We start from the raw sequence: 16,937 nt of genomic DNA, 5'->3' as shown, positions 1-16,937 counted from the left end.
TTGGTTGTAGCTTTTAGGATCAATTTGTTTCCACTTACCAAAAAAAGATAAAAATCTAGATGGGAATTATGTTAAATCTATAGATCAATTTGGGCAAAACTGACAACAGTAAAATCTTCCAATCTATAAACATAGTATATCTCTCCATTTACGTAGGTCTTCACTGATTTCTTTAATCAGGCTTTTGGATTTTTCAGCATACAGATCCTATATATATATATATACACACACACACTTAGATTTATACCTAATTATTTCAGTTTTTGGACACTATCATATTTATTTTTGGCCATACTGGGTCTGTGTTGCTAAGTGTGGGCTTTCTCTAGCTGTGGCGGGCAGGGGGTACCCTTCCTTGCGTTCCCATGGTGGTGGCTCGTCTTGTCATGGAGCACAGGCTCTAGACGCATGGGCTTTAGTTGCTGTGGCATGCGGGCCCTAGAGCATGGGCTCAGTAGTTGTGGCACAGGGGCTTAGTTGCTCCATGGTATGTGGAATCCTCCCATACCAGGGACGTCCCAATAACAGATTTTAAAATGTTAATTTCCAATGATTTATCACTCGTATATGAAAATACAATTCAGTCTTATTGAACAGCCTGTGTTCTTGCCAAACTATTAGTCATAGGATTTTTTTGTGGAATCTATGTGATTTTCGACATAAATAATCATGCTTCCTGTCGTTAGTTAAGAGTTTTATTTCTTCCTTTCCTTTGTATTTGCCTTTTCCCCCATTGTTTCATTGAAGTGGCTGGTGCTTCCAGGGCAATGCTAAACAAAAGTGGTGATCGTGGACATTCCCGCCTTGTTCCCAGTCTTGGGAGGAGGGAAATCACTCAGCCTTTTGATATTAAGTATGGTGGTGCAGAGTTGGACACAACTGAAGCAACTGTGTACACGCAAGCACCCAGTCCATCCCCTTTACTGGGTGAAAGAAATTGTTATATTTCTAGTTTGCTGAGTTTTTTCTTCTTAATCATGAATGTTGAAATTTATCTCTTGCTTTTTTCTGTGTAAAATGATAACGTGATTTGTTCTTCTTTAGTGTGTTAATATAGTGAATTGCACTGATTTTCAGACGTTGGACCAGCCTTCCATCCCCAGGAAAAACTCCACTTGCTGTGATTTATTATTACTTTTTGTATACTGCTGGATTTGTTGTGCTAACAGTCTGTTGAGGACCTTTTTTTTTTTTTTAATCTATGTTCATGAAGGAGATTGGTCTGTAGTTCTCCAAATCAAGTGCACATGGAACATTCACCAAGATAGACTATATCCTGGGCCACTAAACAAACTTTACCAAAAGCTTGAAATCTTTATAATGAAAGTATTATATGTTCTCTTACAATATAAAACACATTTTAAAATAATCCATCAGGGCTTCCCTGGTGGTCCAGGGCTTAGGACTCCGCATTTCCACTGCAGGGGGCACGGGTCTGATCCCTAGTCAGGAGGTTTCACATGCTGCCTGGTGCTGTGCCCCCCCCAAAAAGTCAGACAAAAATGAAGTCCTATGGGAAATTAGAAAATATTTTGAACTGAATAAATACTAAAATGTTATCGAAGTTCATGGGATGTAGCTAAAAGTGTCTAGAGGAAAATGTATAGCATTAAAAACGTTTCCATTAGGACTTCCCTGGTGGTACAATGGATAAGAATCTGCCTGCCAATGCAGGGGACATGGGTGTGACCCCTGATCTGGGAAGATTCCACATGCCACAGGGCAACTAAGCCCATGAATCACAACTACTGAGCCCGCGCTCTAGTGCCTGCAAACCGCTACTACTGAGCCCACAAGCTGCAACTACTGAGGCCGCTGTGCCTAGTGCCTGTGAGCCACCATAAAAGAGGCCACCCCAATGAGAAGCCCGTGAACTGCGATGAAGAGTAGCTCCCCATCTCTGCCACTAGAGAAAGCCTGCACGCAGCAAGGAAGACCTACTGCAACCAAAAATAAAGTTAAAATGTTTAAATGCTTATATTAAAAAAGGGTCTTAAATCAACAACCTAAGTTTTCACCTTTAAAAAGCTAGAAAAAGAAAAAAATCCACAGCAGGAAGAATGAAATAGTAAAGAGCAGAAGTCAATAAAATAGGAAACATAAAATCAGTAAGAAAAATAAAACCAAAAGTTAGTTCTTTGAAAAGGTCAATAATATCAATAAACTTCTAATCAGACTAACCAAGAAAGGGGGAAAAAACATTAATATCAGAAATGAAAGGTGGGACACTATAGAAATTGGAAGAATAAAGAAACTAGGCTGAAAAAACTCTACAGCCAAATTCGCAATGGACCAATTCCTTGAAAGACACAAATTACTGAAACTCACGAGGAAACAGATAACCCGAATAGTAATAGTCCTAAATCTACTTAAGAAATTGAATTTTGTAGTTAGAAACTTTGCAATTAAGAAAATTACAGGACAAGATAGTTCCACTGGGGAGTCCTTCCAAACATTTAAGGAAGAACTGATGCCCGTCCCTGCTTTCAGAAGGCTCTGCCTGTGCCCCTTAGTGCCATTTTCTCTCCTCTGTCACACACGCACAGACAGAAAATGAAAAAGCGATCAGTGCAGCTTCCTGTGGACAGCAGTGTTTATGTGGGAGGTGTGACCCCAGGCCGTCCCCAGTTCTCCCCAGAGCGACCACAGCTCTAGCTCTGAGGTGGCTGTCCGGTCTGCAGGCAGAGGTCACAGCAGGGGGGAGCTGACGTGTCACCCAAGGACCTGATGCTGCCCGAACCCTACTCAGACCCTGATCCTGATGGACGAGAAGGTGGAGGCTGCACAAAACACCCCCTCCCCCAGAGGGAGGGATCTCAGTTCAAAAACAAAGACCCAAAAAATCCTTGTTTCTGAGGGCCAGGAAGGCAGGGCTTTCCCCAGGGGACTCTAAGGTCAGTGCTTGCAAGGCTCCGTGCCTGCCTGCCTGCTGCTACAGGAGGAATTCAAGTCCAAATGGCCAATCTCTGGCCAAGGAAACAGCAGAGTGGGGGTGGAGGAATGACTGAGGTGGCCCTGGGATCCTCCTCTCAGGACTGTCGCCTGGAAACAGCAGAAGCTTGGCTGGAGGCTGGGCCTGGGCTCAGCCTGCAGATGGGTCCTCTCCATCTTCCCCTGGTGCCCTTCTGTGTGTGCCCATAAGGACCCCAGGGACTCGAGCCAGTTCCAAGGGGTGTGTGGTCTCCAAGCTCAGTCACCAGGTCTCTCCCGTGGGCTCCCCTCCAGAGCCCTCTGGAAAGGCCACGTCATGCTGTCTGCCCCACTGCCCTCCCTTTCTCCCTCTGGCAGATGGGAGAAGTGGACGGTGTGCTCATCCCGCCAAAGCAGATGGTCATGAGGCGGGAGATCCGGCACCCCAGGGCCCACTGGCTACCAGGCTTAGTTCGTGCTCGGCTCCTCTTTCTGGGCCTGCCTTGCCCTCCCTGAGTCCTGCAGGGTGCTCGGGGGCGCTGTTCCTGGGCCATCAAACCCAGGGGATAAGCTGTAAGGGCGGGGGGGGGGGTCCTGCCTCCCAGCAGAAAAACAGGGAACCCACCTTAGAAGCAAAGTTGGGGAGCAGCTCCCACGGGCACCTCATTACCACAGTGGTAGTCTGGCTCTGACTGGTGCGTGGACTTCTAAAGTATCACCTGGGTTTTACTGGCAGCCATTCTCATCCATGGGTGGGTCGTCCACTCTGAGCTTGCCTGGCTGGGTGGCTGCGCACACCAAGGCCTCAGTGGGTGAGGGGAAGAGGCCAGGGGAAGGCGAGGCCGACCACAGAGAGGGGAACTGGGGGCTGTGGGCATAAGGGACAGCACAAAATCCCAGGGTCCTGGGAGTCACGGGCCAGGGAGCACACAGACTGCATGGGGCCCAGGAGGACAAGATCATGAGTTTAAGAATGCAAAAGCTGATGGTTCAGAGCCAGAAGGCTCTTTTGCTGCCAGCCTCTGTGACAACGTCCAGGGAGCCTGGTGGGCTGGGAGGGGCTCCTCTGCAGCAGTCCCGGCCCCCACCAGGCGGGGACAGGCCACCAGTTCCATGCCAGCAAATAAGGAGCTGCAGCTGTGGCCGGGGCCCAGGCCGATCTCTGGCCCTCCCTTTGGGGCGTCCATGCAGAGCGGGCCCTGCTCAGATGCAGCCCCCTGGTCTCTGGAACCTGCCAGCCTGGTCTCAGCCTCCCTGGCAGCCCCAGGGACTGGAAGGAGGCAGCTGTCCAGGGACGGTGGGGGCACAGGGCTGGGCTGCAGCCCTGATGGAGGCGTGCTGCCCTTGGGCGAAAACAGAGCTGAACTCAGAGGCTGCAGGAAGGCCTGGCTCCCAGTGAAAGGCAGGGTGTCGGTCAACAGGTCTGATGGGCCCACACGGGCAGCTGCAGGGCCAGGCTCGGCTGGGGACCTCCGGGCAGGGGGCCACTGTCGGCAGGAGGCTTCGAAGTGTCTCAGGATCTGAACGACGGAAGAGGGAAACTGGTGAGGGCTCTTATGCTCCTCCAGGAATCACAGAGGACATGGTCTTCCTGGGTCCTCTCCTCAATGTCGCTGGCCAGAGCATGGGGCAGGACCACTGGCCGCTCACAACAATTCTGTCATCCCCCGGCAGTCATACAAACTCTACCAGCTGTCACACAAACAGATGCTTTCCCCATCAAGCTGCTGCATGGCCTGCCAGAGTGGAAGAGCGCCCCCTCCCGGTCAAGTGCCACACAAGCACCTGACACTCTGGAGGAAACAGATGTGGCTGAAGCACCCCCAACCCCCACCCTAGTGTCATTCCTGATAGCTGGACTCCTGGGTTCTTCTCAGGGTTTAGAAACACTGTGATGTGCCCACGACGTGTTTTGTGTGTGGCAGGTTCACAAGTGCTTTTTGATGAAGGGTGCTTTAGAGACAGGTGACTAAGGACCTGAATTTTCAGCTGCCATACAGAAAACTGGAAGCTGAGGGAGGCCAACAGCAGGTCCCCAGAGAAGACTGCAGGTAGCCTCCCCACGTTCATCAGTGGGAAGAGGACTCAGACAAACAACTATTTCTGCTTTCCCAGAGTGGGGGATATGGGACCAGAGATTAGACCCATGACACAGAGTACAGGAAGAGAGCCATCCAAGCAATCAAGGAGAGCTTCCCACAGGAGGAGGGCTTCCTGGAGGAGACAGCCACAAGGGAAAAGGCACTGCCTAAAAGGCAGATCTGCTGGGCAGAAGGTCGGGGAAACCTGGAGAAGGTTGGGGAAACCTGGGGGTCCCATGTATGGGAAGAGGCAAGGCCATCAACTGCAGTTCTAAGGGCATGACTTGTGCCAGCTGCAGGAGTGGGAGGGGGCGTGTCTAGGGAAGGCAGTGGGGGCGGGGGGAGGGTGTGGGACTACTGGGGTATCCTGCACCCCCTCCTCTGGGCCCTGGAGGCTGCTCACCTTGGTGGCCTTGTTGGTCACGGGTCCGGGGCTACCCGCACTGAGCTCCTGCAGCCGAGGCCGGGCGAGGAGCAGGACTCGCTCCTGGGAGAGCAGGTCAGTGCACCCGAGGGAGGCGATGGCACCCAGGGCTCTCTGCGGGATGGGTGGGCTTGATGTCAGCTGGTTCTCCCTCCAAGGGAGGTCTGTGTGACCAGCTCCCTCCCTTCCTCCTCTGGGCCCTCAGCAGACAATCGACCAGACAATTGACTGGGCATCCTGTGCTCACTTTCCCCACTCCCCATGCCCGGGGAACACCCCCAGCCCCGCCCACTCCCCTCCTCACCATCTGAACACGCTCACTGGTGGCACCCAGGTGGCGGATGAGCAGCTCCAGCACAGCCTCACAGTTGAGGAGGCCACACCTGCAGGAAGGAGGCACCGCGCAACAGGGCTGGGGCCGAGGAGTAGGGTTGTGTGTGCAGAGCCAGGGCGAGGGATGGGGATGGGGCGCAGGGGTGAGGGGGCCCGGAACGGGTTGGGGCTCACTCTTTGACAAAGTGCTGCACCTCCTCTCGGCTCAGGAAAGTGTGTTGCCCCTGGGTCACAGTCCGGACCAGGCTCAGCTCCTGCTGGCAGTCACTCAGGGTCACAGCCTCAACCCTGCCGGGTGCAGACGGGTCAGGACAAAGGGTGGTCTCCCTCACGCCAGGAGGGGTGAGCCCCCTCCAGGTCACCTCTCCCCCATCAGGGTAGGGAAGGGAGGGGCTCCCTGGGTGTTGGATCACCTTTCTGCCAGGTCACTAGGTGCCCGGCTGGCCCCCGAGGGGCTGTCACTGCCTGACCGACTGCCCAAGTCCGAGGCCTTGCCCAGGTCATCGTTCTCCTGGGAAGAATCCTGAGAGCTGGGGCTGCTGTCCAGCTCATCCCAGCCGCCTCCGGCCTGCCCGGGCTGGTGTCTCGCTGCTGGAAGAAACACCGACTGAGGGTCAGACCCCTGGGGCCTCATATCGGCCCCACATCTGTCTCCCCAGGAGCCCTGGAGGGGGAGACCCAGGGAAGAGCCTGTGGGTTGGGTCCTGGGATGTGGACACAGTAGCTGCCTGGCTTCCAGCTCTGGGAAACACCACCCAAGAGGAAACGGGGCAGAACATGGCACACCCTCACTCAGGGCCAAGGTGGGGGGTCCGCATGGGACACGCCTGCCCAGAAAAGAGGAAGTAGCGTCAGGCACCAGACGCCAGTGCCAGGGCAGTGGGGACAGCGCCCAGCACAGCAGCTTTCAAGTCCCGGCGAGTACTGACATCCTTCCCCCGAGCCAGGCAAACGGGACGGTGCTTCTGGGAGAGGCAGAAGTGGAGGCAGTGGGCGTGGGCAGCCATTGCTCCCTCCTGTATCACAGCACACCACTAGAACACACAAGGCATGGAGCCTGGCCCCTGCGGAAGGCTTCCCTGTTGCCCCTGGGCCCTCATGGGCCGCAGAGTCGCTCAAAGGTGCTGGGTGAACACACGAGAGCTGGGAATGGTTCCTGTCCCAGATCCAAGCTTCTGTGTCTGAGCAGCTGGGATCCTGGGCAGACCCCACCTCTTGTGGAGCCGTAATACCCGAGCTCCCACCCAGAGCAGAGAACACTGGACATGGGGGGTCGAGGCAGGGTTGCCCTATGCGCACCGCCGCAGAGGCCCCAGGGAGTCGAGTCTCGTGGGTGGCTGGCTCTGAGAGGTGTCTCGGACCAGCAGGGTGAGGCTCCTGCCCCCTGCCCCCACCACCAGAGCGCTGCTTTCTTCCTCTTCCCTTGTCTGCTCCCGCCCAGCCCCAGCAGGTGACCAGAAGCCCCAGGCCCGGGGAGGTGGAAGCCAGCGCCCCAAGGGAGGAGTCCAGCTCAATACCTCGGGCTCCTGGGCTGGCTGTGGGGAGAGGGCTCCCGGAGGCGGGGGTGCCGAGGCTGGCTGAAGGTGTCACGGCTGGCTGGTAAGCATCACCCCGCGGAAGGGACCTCTGGCAGCTAGGGCTCTCAGGCCCAGGGCGCACAGCGCTGGCCACCACCTCTGCGGCTTTCTGGATGGTGGACAGGAAGGCTTCGCCCGCAGAGCCTGCAGCAGAGAGAGGGGAGACAGCACAGCTCCCTCAGTCCCACCCTGTGCTCCCAGGATGAGGTGCCCACAGCTGCTCCTCACCCAGGACTTGAGAGATTGGGACACAAGATGCAGTCACAGAGCAGAGGCCCTGTGGAGGAACAGGGCCCTCCCAGAAGCTTCTGTGGTGAATTCACTTCAATGCATCCGGGCCCCGTGGAGCTTGGACGAGCGGCAGCTCACAGCAAAGCTGTACCACTCACCCTCCTGGGTCCACACCTCAGAGTAGGGGGCCACCTAAGGTGGTTGTCCTGAGAATCACAATCTCCCTGGCCACTTAAGGAGTGCTCACGTCCAGTGCTGGGGGCTTTCCCACAGAGTGCCCCATGGAGGGTGATCTGGCGGTCACCCCCAGGTTAGGAACAGTTGGGCTCTAAGGCCAACCCACTTTAGGAATCACAAGTGCCAGGGAACTAGGAGCCATGGCTGGAGTGGTCAGCGTATCAGCTGGACCCGGCCCAGAGCCCACGAAAGGCTCACGTGGCCCTGGGGGGCTTCAGGCTCTCCCGGCAAGCAGGGCCGCCACCGCGCCAGCTCCAAGTCACCTCTGTCACAGACAGGACCACTGCTCTCTGCGCTCAGCTCCCTGAAAGAGCCCAGGGCTGATGGCCCAAGTGTGGGGCTGACCCTCAGCCTGGCTTCTCACCAGCCAGGTAAGGAGAGCTGACTGCACCTCCCCAGCTGCCCCAGGGTGGGACAGAAGTCAGTGGGGGGCACACAGGCCCCACCTGCCCCTCACCCTCAGCCGGGGCCCCAGTCCCATAGCACTCACCTGTGTGACCCCGCTCCTTGCTGTAGCCGAAGCCCTGCAGGGTGCTCTGGGGCCTGGACTGGGAGCCCATGCCTGCAGGGAGGCCCACGTCAGCAGCAGCAGGGACCCAACCCTCAACCCCGGATGTTTGCGGGAAGAGAGGCTTCGGGCCCGCCCAGAGTAACCCAGTGACAGGGCTAGGTGTAATTGCGTACCTGCCGGAGGCAGGGTCCTGAGAGGCTGGGAGGGAGGCGGAGGTGACAAGGTGTCCGAGTACAAGGCAGCCCCCAAGTCCTAGACGAGGCAGACGGCACTCAGCGCCACACACCCACGGTCCCCCCACCCCTCCTTCTCCTCTGAGGGCCACTCAGGCTCTGTCCTGCAGAAAGAGTGGAAGCAGGGCCCTGGGCAGGGAGAGCAGGGAGTGACCTGGGTCCTGGACTCACCTGGGCAGCCACCCGCACCTTCTGGTACAAGCTGTTCCCGTGGAGTGGATCCGGGGGCCCCGCGAAAACTGCGGGACAGATGGGAGCAGAGTTGAGCTGGGCGATGCTGACCACCCAGCTTCAAAGCCCACACCTGACACAGGCGGTGAGCCTTGGCCTTGCCTGGCCCCCTTGAAGCCCCCAGCTCAGCCCCCTCAACCAAGTGCCTCGGGGCTTCCTAAAGCACAGATGCACTGCCGTCCCCAGGCCTGGGGTGGCTGTGCCCTCACAGCCCCTCGGCGACCCCTGGCCCACACCTCCCACACCCCCAGCCAAGAGGCTACAACTCAACCTCCAGAACACCAGGGCCACTCCCCGACCCAAGGCCGCCCCTCACCCGACCCTCTGCAACAGCAGCCTCACTCCCTCCCCTCAATACCATCTCCACCCAGAGGCGACCAGAGAAGGCCCTCAATGCAGGGATCGAACCCAAGTCTCCCACATCACAGGCGGATTCTTTACCAGCTGAGCCACCAGGGAAGCCCAAGAATACTGGAGTGGATAGCCTATTCCTTCTCCAGTGGATCTTCCCGACCCAGGAATCGAACCAGGGTCTCCTGCACTGCAGGTGGATTCTTTACCAATTGAGCTATCACGGAAGCCCGAAGAGGCTCTAGTCCAGCTGAAGAGCTTCCAAGGGCCTGACCAGAACGCACGTTCCTTATCACAGCCTGAAAGGGCTCCTGCTCATAAAGCTTCAGCTCTGGCCCATCAGATAGGCCTGTGTGCACTAAGTCCCTTCATTCATGTCTGACTGCGACCCCATGGACTATAGCCCAGCAGGCTCCTCTGTCCGTGGAATTTTTCAGGCAAGAATACTGGAGTAGGTTGCCATGCCCTCCTCCAGGTGATCTTCCCAACCCAGGGATCAAACCCGTGTCTCCAGCGTCTCCTGCATTGGCAGGTGGGTTCTTTACCACCAGCGCTACCTGGGAAGCTCGCATGTGTGCACGCGTGTTTAGTCGCTTCAGTCACATCTGACTCTGCGACGCTATGGACCATGGCCTGCCAGGCTCCTCTGTTCATGGGATTCTCCAGGCAAGAAGAGAATGGGTGGGTTGCCATTTCCTTCTCCAACCTGGGAAGCTTATGTCTCATTAAACCTCGCTGGCTCCTCCTGCCTTAGGGTGCTGAGACCAGCCAGGGAGGGGTACCTCCACGCCGTCCTGCCACAGCTCCCAGCCTCCCTGTGGGAGTCACGGGGACCCCCCACCAGGCCCCCAAAGTTGGGCCAACCTCTGTGTGCCCCCCGCCTTCAGGATCAGCTCCTCTCACAGCCCTGTCTATCTGGGCACTCGTCCTCTGGGGACAGTCCTCAGAGCTTGAGAGATGTTGGAGCCAATAGAAAACCACAGTCAGCTGTCCCCCTCTGCTTCCTCTGCCCTCTTCAGAGACCAAGACAGAGGTGAGGCCCAGCACTGGCCACAACCGTGTGAGCCGTGCAGCGGGATAGGCCCGTTCTGACCCTCCAGCTGGTGAGAATGAACCAGCCATGCTGCTTCGGTGCACAAAATACAGGGAGCTAGGCTGTAATGAGTGTGCTCCCAGCACCCTGGGCGCCTCTGAGCATCTGCCGAGTAATGGTCTGTGCCCCTCCAAGGCCAATCCCTGTCTCCAAGGCGCCTGCATGGACCCCAGGGCCCACAGGCAGCTCAGCCCCAGCCTGGCCTCAGCACGCCTGCAGTAAAGGGAAGACAGTGGATTTGGGGTGCAGCAGCGGGGCGAGGGGTGGGGATGAGTCCAAGCACCTGGTGGGTGGGGCGCACTAAAGTCTCCAACAGCAAGCGGTGGCCAGAGGACTCAGTCTCCTCTGGGGCACTGCCCTCTCGGGGACAGCTTGGCGGGGTGGGTTCTGGCCTGAAGGCCAAGGCCTTCCTACTCAGTTCTCCCCACCCAAGGAGAAGACCTCAGGCCACATCCCCCCACCAGTTCTTGTTAACAAGAGACTCATGAACACCTCTGGCCTGGGGGCAGGTGAGGGACAGGGCTCTACCCCAGACCCACCTGTCACCTGGATCCCCACAGGCCAGGGCCCCATCTCTCACTACAGCCTCACTAGTCCCGTCCCCCACTCTCCCAGCCCTTCCGAGAATGAAGGGCTTCCTAGAGTCTGGAGGAGCAGCCCTGGGGAGAAGAAGGAACCCAAAGCAGGGAGAGACAGGAAAGGTCCAGGCTGCGAAGGCCCAGCAGAGCTCACGGACAGACACTAGCCATTCCACGCAATGCGCTGGTCTGGCCTGGTCGGGAGGAGGGGAGGAGCTGGCAGCAAAGGACAGTGTGAACCAAGCACAGAGTGGGGAGCACGGGTATGGGGCAGGGAGGCGCGCGCTCGGGTTAAGGGATCTGGCCGAGACCTGCCCTGGCCGCCTTCCTCCCCACACCTCCCATGGCAGTGCTGGCCCGTACCTGCGGCTTCCTGGATGAAGGCAGGGTTGCGCTTCAGGATGAGCAGGAAGGACGAGGAGCCGTGACCACACAGGTGCAGCAGGATTTTCAGCACCTGGGGCAGCAGGGACGGGGGGGGCAGAGCCAGGTCCACAGAAGGGTGCTCCCCTCGACACAGCCCCCCATGCCCCCAGCTCATCCCTCCCCTCCAGCCTCACCACTGGGGGCAGGACGGGGCCCTGACCTAAGCCCCGGGCAGGCCTCTGGAGCCGCTCAGACTCACCTTGAGCTTCACGCGGCCAGAGCCGCTGTGCAGACGGTTCAGCAGGTACTCCAGGAGACACTGGCTGCTGCCCAAGGATTCATGGGAGATCTCTGGGAGGTGCCCGGTTAGGGAAGGGGCAAGCTAACCCTGGGTCACACAATGCCCTGGCCAGGGAGAGAAGCCGGACCTTCCGGTTGTCAAACTCCTCAGTGTGGCCCCCTCCACCACAGGCACCCACCCCAGGCCCTGGTTTCAGGAACACCCGGCTTCTAGGATCTCCTAAGCCTCATGTCATCAGTACGGTGACTTTCAGAGCCAACACACCTAGCTGCTATGGGAAAGGAGCCAGGGCCCCCTCAGGGTAGGAGAAGCCCAAGACCCTAGGAGACGGGGTAGGAGAGGCTACAGGGCCCCCAGATGTATCCACAAGGAAGGATACTGGCAATCTCCTCAAACAGGTAGCCCGGACATGGGACATCATCATCCGATGTTCCCTTCAGGAGAATCGGGAGCTGAAAGGGAGCAAGAGCCCAGCCCACAGTGAGTGGCCACAGGAGCCCTCATTCTTGGGGATCCCAGTTTCCACACAGTTTATAGTTGGCGTGCCACAAGGTCAGGGGACCCAAAGAGGACAGCAATGGTCCCACTGGCCACAGAGAGCCTGCAGAAGCCTCCCTTCTGCAGGGAAGGGGAAATGGGTGGCGGTCTCCATGGCGACAGGCCCTAAAGGTCACAATTCAGCATGGCCCCCCAGGCCCCTACACCTACAGCCACACAACTTAAAAGCGCCTTTAGTACGGACTGGCAAAAAAAAAAAAAGACTCCCCGGGTGAGCCCCTGTGACACAATCATTCACCCTGACAGACCTACAGCGCCACTTCCAGTAAGGGATCCCACAGAAACAACTCAAAACAAGAACAACCGACTCAGTTGTGTGTCTCACGCTTATCCGTCAGCACAAAGGTGTTCACACTGAGTTGACTCAGCACAAAGATGTACAATTTCTAGGGATTAAAACCAGAAACACCCATTCCACCTTACGACACATATGGGGGGTATGAGCCTCAGTGCAGACAGGACAGGAGACCTCAGGCGCAGTCTCTGAGGTGCTGGCCACAGACACGGTTGGCCTGAATGTTGCAAGAGGCTGCTTACGCTATTTGTCCACCGAGACCCAGAGAAAAGCTGGAAAGGTCTGCAGGATCATAGCATGTTCGGCACATAGCGAAACCTCTGCTCAAAGAGAACTGACCGGTCTTTCAGCAGCATGAGGGTGAACCCAGCACCCCCGCCTGTGGAAGCTCATACTGCCAGAATCCACTGTTCATTCTGGCCTATTTCTGGTGACAGACCCCAGCCTCCCTTTCTTGACCCTGGACTTTGGAGTGGTTCAGGCTCATTTCAGGAGCATTTTCTACAACTGGGAACCCAGACCTCCTACAACTTGGGAGAGTCTTTCTCAAGGACCACTCCTTGAAATGTAACCACCAGGAGGAACAGGGTCTGTCTCCCAGTTCCTACTGTACGATGGGATCTTAGCTTCTGTAACCACCAGTTATCAGCACAGCAGTCGTATCCCACCAAAACCGCCCAAACGCCTATCATTTTTCACTTGAACTCCACCCTTCTATCCTGTCCTGAAAACGCCCAGTCCTCTCCGCACAATTTGAACTAGGAATTCAGGGCTTCCCCCACTGCTTGGACCACTTATAAAACGGTTTTCTGCCTCTCCTCGAATCAGCATCTGGTTATCTCGGACAGAGTTCGGAGGATCACTGTTTGTTTTTCTGTAAAGCTACTTTAAGCTGGGTAAGAAAACAGAAAAACTTGGATTTTGTTCAAGGTGTCTTACTGTCCCCAGTAGACCGGACACAGGGGTGGCCTGACCTGCCCCCCGCACAAGGCTGTGGGGTCCCCCAGCCTCGGAAGGGGCCGAAAGGTAGGATTTGAGATGAGAAGGGTTCTGGGATGTTGAAGCGGCCGGAAGACTGGGAAAGAAGCGAGAGGAGAGGTGGGAGGGGACGGAGTGGGACGAAGGGGACGCCGAGCCTGGCAGCAGCCGGGGGGCGCGGGGATCCCACGGGGGCAGTGCGCAGCCTGGGAGGCGGTCGGCCTGGGCCGGGGCCGAGGCCAGGAGGCGGCGCGTGGCGGGACCGGGGCCGCCAGCACTCACTCACCCGGTGCAGAAAGCTCAGGCGGTCCCGCAGCGGCGGCGCGGCCGCCATGGTGCCGGTCACCTTCCGGCCCCGCCCCGCTTTCGCCAGGCCGGGCCCCGCCAATCACCGCGTGAGCCTGAGCCCGCGGGCCGATCCCTCGAGTGAGGAGGGCCGTGAGGCCGACTTAGGAAACAATTTGCGCGTGAACCAGTACAAAGTCCGAGGAAAGCGCCCGACAACGAGCCAACTGCAGGGTTTGGGGACTGAGAGCGGTTCCGGAGAGGTAGAGGCGAGGGCTAAGCCTGACCGAGTGACAAAGCGCAAGAAAGGTTGAGGGCGGAAGTGCCTGCCTGTCACGCCGTTGGGCGCCGGAAGAGGCCGGACTTAAGATGGCGGCGCCCACAGGTGCCGGGGAGAACCGCTCATGTCGGGGAACGGAGCTGTCTGGGGTCGCGTGCGAAGCCGCCTCCGCGCCTTCCCCGAGTGTCTAGCGGCCTGTGGGGCCGAGGTGCGGAGTCGTCAGGCGGGGCAGCAAGGGCCGCGCGGAGCGGGGTGCGGGCTGGCGGGGGACGGGTAGTGGTGACCCGGGAGCGGCGGCGGCGGGGTCCGCCCCGGGTTAATCAGCGGGCGCGGGGACCGTGGCGACCCTCGCCTGTCTCCGTCCGCCCCCAGGCCGCGGCCTACGGCAGGTGCGTGCAGGCGTCCACGGCCCCGGGCGGCTGCTTGAAGAAGGATCTGTGCGCGCAGGAGTTCGAGGCTTTGCGGAGCTGTTTCGCTGCTGCGGTAAGTGAACGCCAGCCTCGCCCGGGGGTGGGACCCTAGGGGGCGGGGACCCACGTTACCCGCTCGGGAAACTAGCTTCCTTTTCTTCTGGGTTCGGTGTTGGGCTCCAACAGGTGCTTCGACGGGGCACTGCCCCACACCAGCCTGCGCGACCCCCGCCGCCACGGAGGCTGCCTGTAACGTGGCTAGCACAAGGTTTTGAGCTGGTGCCCAAGGTGTCAAGGTCCTGGGTTCTCTCCACTCGGTGGCTCTGGGTTGGGCCACGATGCCCACAGTCAGTTCTGTTCACCAGACCTGCTGGTGCTGAGTACTGGACCTGAGAGGGGGCAGTTGGGTCAGCTCAGCAGAATTTAGGGAATCCAAGGCAGTTTTCCTGTGTTCCAGGATGGCTGAGAATGCATGGGCCTTCATTTCCCAGAGGGCTCAAAGAACCCTTTGCACCTTCCTAGCAATCACTGTGGCTGGGATATGCGGCCTCTGCCCTCCTCACCAATCTCTGATGTGACATGTTTCATCCAAGATGCATGTGTCGCTTGGACTTGCTTCCTGGCTCTTTGGCTTCCCTGCTTTACTCAGAGCACACCCTCAGGGAGGTACAAACCATCCTGTGGTCAGTGGTTAGAAGGATTCACATGTAAAATAAAGATCACACACTCTCTGCCAAACCAGGCTTTTCCCTACCGCCTGTGGTTATTAGGCAGGATCACACGTATCTGGTCATCTGTGATTCCTTACGCTCCTTTGCCTCTGTCATGTTGTCCTGCCCCCGGGAGCGTGTCGCCGCCTCTCATGCTGTTTTCCATTGAGGGCAACCTAACCACAGGCCCCGGGCACTGGAAGTTCAGGACAGGGAACCTGGGGGGCTTCTCATTTAAAGACACAAGCCATTTTGTCTACTCTGCCTGTACCCTGAGGCTCTGTTGGGGTGCATGAGGAGGCAAGAAGGGAGCCTGTCTCTGGGTAAGTGTTTCAGTATCTCTGACCTAGAGATTCCTTTATAGAAGGGGGAGGACTAAATTGGACTCGTTGGTGGCACAATGCCTGGCAGGGGTGGGAGAGCCCACAGAGCAGGTTGAGCCCAGCCCCAGGCTCCCCAGTGCCCCAACCAGCCTGGCCCCATGCTGCACACCCGTGGCCAAGCTCTTTGTAAGTTATTTGCCAGGAGGTGGCTTCTGGTGTGTTAGTTTTCTTAATTTTGAAACCATGTCTAACTTGAAAGCAACCCATTCAGACACAGCCCTTTGTCTTCCAGGCCAAGAAGACCCTGACAGGAGGCCATTAGGAAGGACTACGAGCTCCAATCCACATCCCTGGGTGCCTGGCACTGATGGCCTCAAGGGGCAAGCGTCTAAAACCTCAAAAGTCCTTGGGGCTAAAAGGGCTGGAAACACATTAGGCGCGCATGAGCAGAGGGGAATGGATTTTCCAGCCTTGCACACCTAAGGATTTGGGGAGAATAAGAGGCATTGAACCCACAATAAAGATGCAGATCAGATACTGAAAGACTTGTTTTGTCATCTGCAGAATGAGTGCATGGGCTGTGAACAAGCTGCCTTGCAAGTCTCGTTCTTTAAAGAATTCTCACCAAAGGCATGTCACCTGAGTCTGGTGAAGCATCTAGAAGTAACTACCAGGTTACAGCACAGACCAAAGAGAGAATAGTGACACCGTGAGGGAAAGGTCCGAGCTGTAGGAATCTGATACTGATGGGGTTTTTCTGACTTAGAAAAAAAGGTGGGGGTTGCTCTTCCAGACAAAAGGGTGAAGAACCCAGGGAGGGTCTGGTTTTAGGAAGCTGGTGCCTATGAGACTTGCTCCATGGGGTTGCCCCACCCTCCCTTCCTCAGCCTCTGGTCTGAGCCCAGGTCCATCCTGGCCAGGCTCCTGCCCACTCTGGTCCCGCCCCTCATCCTGAGATTTGGTAAGGCCACAGCAGCACACATGCTGGAGCTCCAGGGAGACCCAGCCGGGACCCAGGAAGATTTCAGCATCCTGAGCGCTGCCTGCTGGGCATGTCATCCCAGAGCCTCCTTCCCCAGGGTGTGGAGGTCACCTTGTCCTCTGGCTCCACCCAGGCCCTGCTGTCCCAGAGCACCCGTGCCCTGGGGCCCAGAGCTGTTCCCTCTTATAAAGGCTCCTGCAGAATCAGCCTCTTACAAAGGCTCCTCCACTTCCCCCACAAAGTGCTGAAACCCCTTATCTCTGAGCTATCATCCCAGTGAAATGCAGTTCCCAGGGCAGCCTTGGAGGAGAGCCATACGCTGTTTAAGGGCTTCAGGACTGTTAAAGACTGGCTGGCTGGGCAGTCATGTTTCACAGTCACCACTGGAATTAAGGACCACACATCACTGACATGACCCCCATCCTGGCCAGGGGTGAGGGACCCTCAGATTGGTTGAGGGCAGGAGGGAGGAGTGGGCCAGGAAAACAGACTTGCTGGGAATGCCTCCCCTCTTCCCTGTCTGCCGAGACCACGTGCACACCCGGCAGGTGCCTCCTGCCCGAGGAGGGCCTCTTTCTGACTCTTTGTGCTCTCTGCACTTGGGCAGCCTGCTGGCTACAGCTTCGGGCATCTCTGCTGTGCACAGGCGCTCCAGTCCC

At 57.4% G+C, this 16,937-nt stretch overlaps 2 protein-coding genes across 6 annotated transcripts; one reads left to right on the top strand and one right to left on the bottom strand.

The window, feature by feature from the left end:
* Positions 1-2,569: 2,569 nt before the first annotated feature.
* On the bottom strand, positions 2,570-13,708 carry TEPSIN (TEPSIN adaptor related protein complex 4 accessory protein). 5 transcript variants are annotated; one of them, XM_055408365.2, is made up of 13 exons: positions 13,575-13,699; positions 11,837-11,909; positions 11,416-11,507; positions 11,154-11,247; positions 8,709-8,776; positions 8,478-8,556; positions 8,284-8,355; positions 7,266-7,469; positions 6,162-6,339; positions 5,923-6,036; positions 5,720-5,798; positions 5,395-5,529; positions 2,570-4,430 (listed from the first exon to the last, which is right to left on the bottom strand). In XM_055408365.2, exons 1-13 carry the CDS (start codon positions 13,620-13,622, stop codon positions 3,870-3,872), a joined length of 1,797 nt encoding a protein of 598 aa, XP_055264340.1. In that variant the 5' UTR covers positions 13,623-13,699; the 3' UTR covers positions 2,570-3,869. The 5 variants fall into 5 exon arrangements, with proteins under 5 accessions (XP_055264340.1, XP_055264341.1, XP_055264342.1 ...); XM_055408366.2 differs by having other exon boundaries at positions 6,162-6,336; XM_055408367.2 differs by lacking the exon at positions 8,284-8,355.
* A 126-nt stretch (positions 13,709-13,834) lies between these two features.
* Positions 13,835-15,841, top strand: NDUFAF8 (NADH:ubiquinone oxidoreductase complex assembly factor 8). Its single transcript, XM_055408370.2, has 3 exons — positions 13,835-14,061; positions 14,226-14,336; positions 15,589-15,841. Exons 1-3 carry the CDS (start codon positions 13,978-13,980, stop codon positions 15,616-15,618), a joined length of 225 nt encoding a protein of 74 aa, XP_055264345.1. The 5' UTR covers positions 13,835-13,977; the 3' UTR covers positions 15,619-15,841.
* Positions 15,842-16,937: the final 1,096 nt, after the last annotated feature.

This window comes from Moschus berezovskii, chromosome 20 (assembly GCF_049115385.1).
Source record: "Moschus berezovskii isolate FMDL1 chromosome 20, NW_MosBer_1.0, whole genome shotgun sequence".
Classification (NCBI taxonomy): Eukaryota; Metazoa; Chordata; class Mammalia; order Artiodactyla; family Moschidae; genus Moschus; species Moschus berezovskii.
Note: the sequence above shows the minus strand (reverse complement) of the source record. Positions and strands in the feature narration are given on the sequence as shown.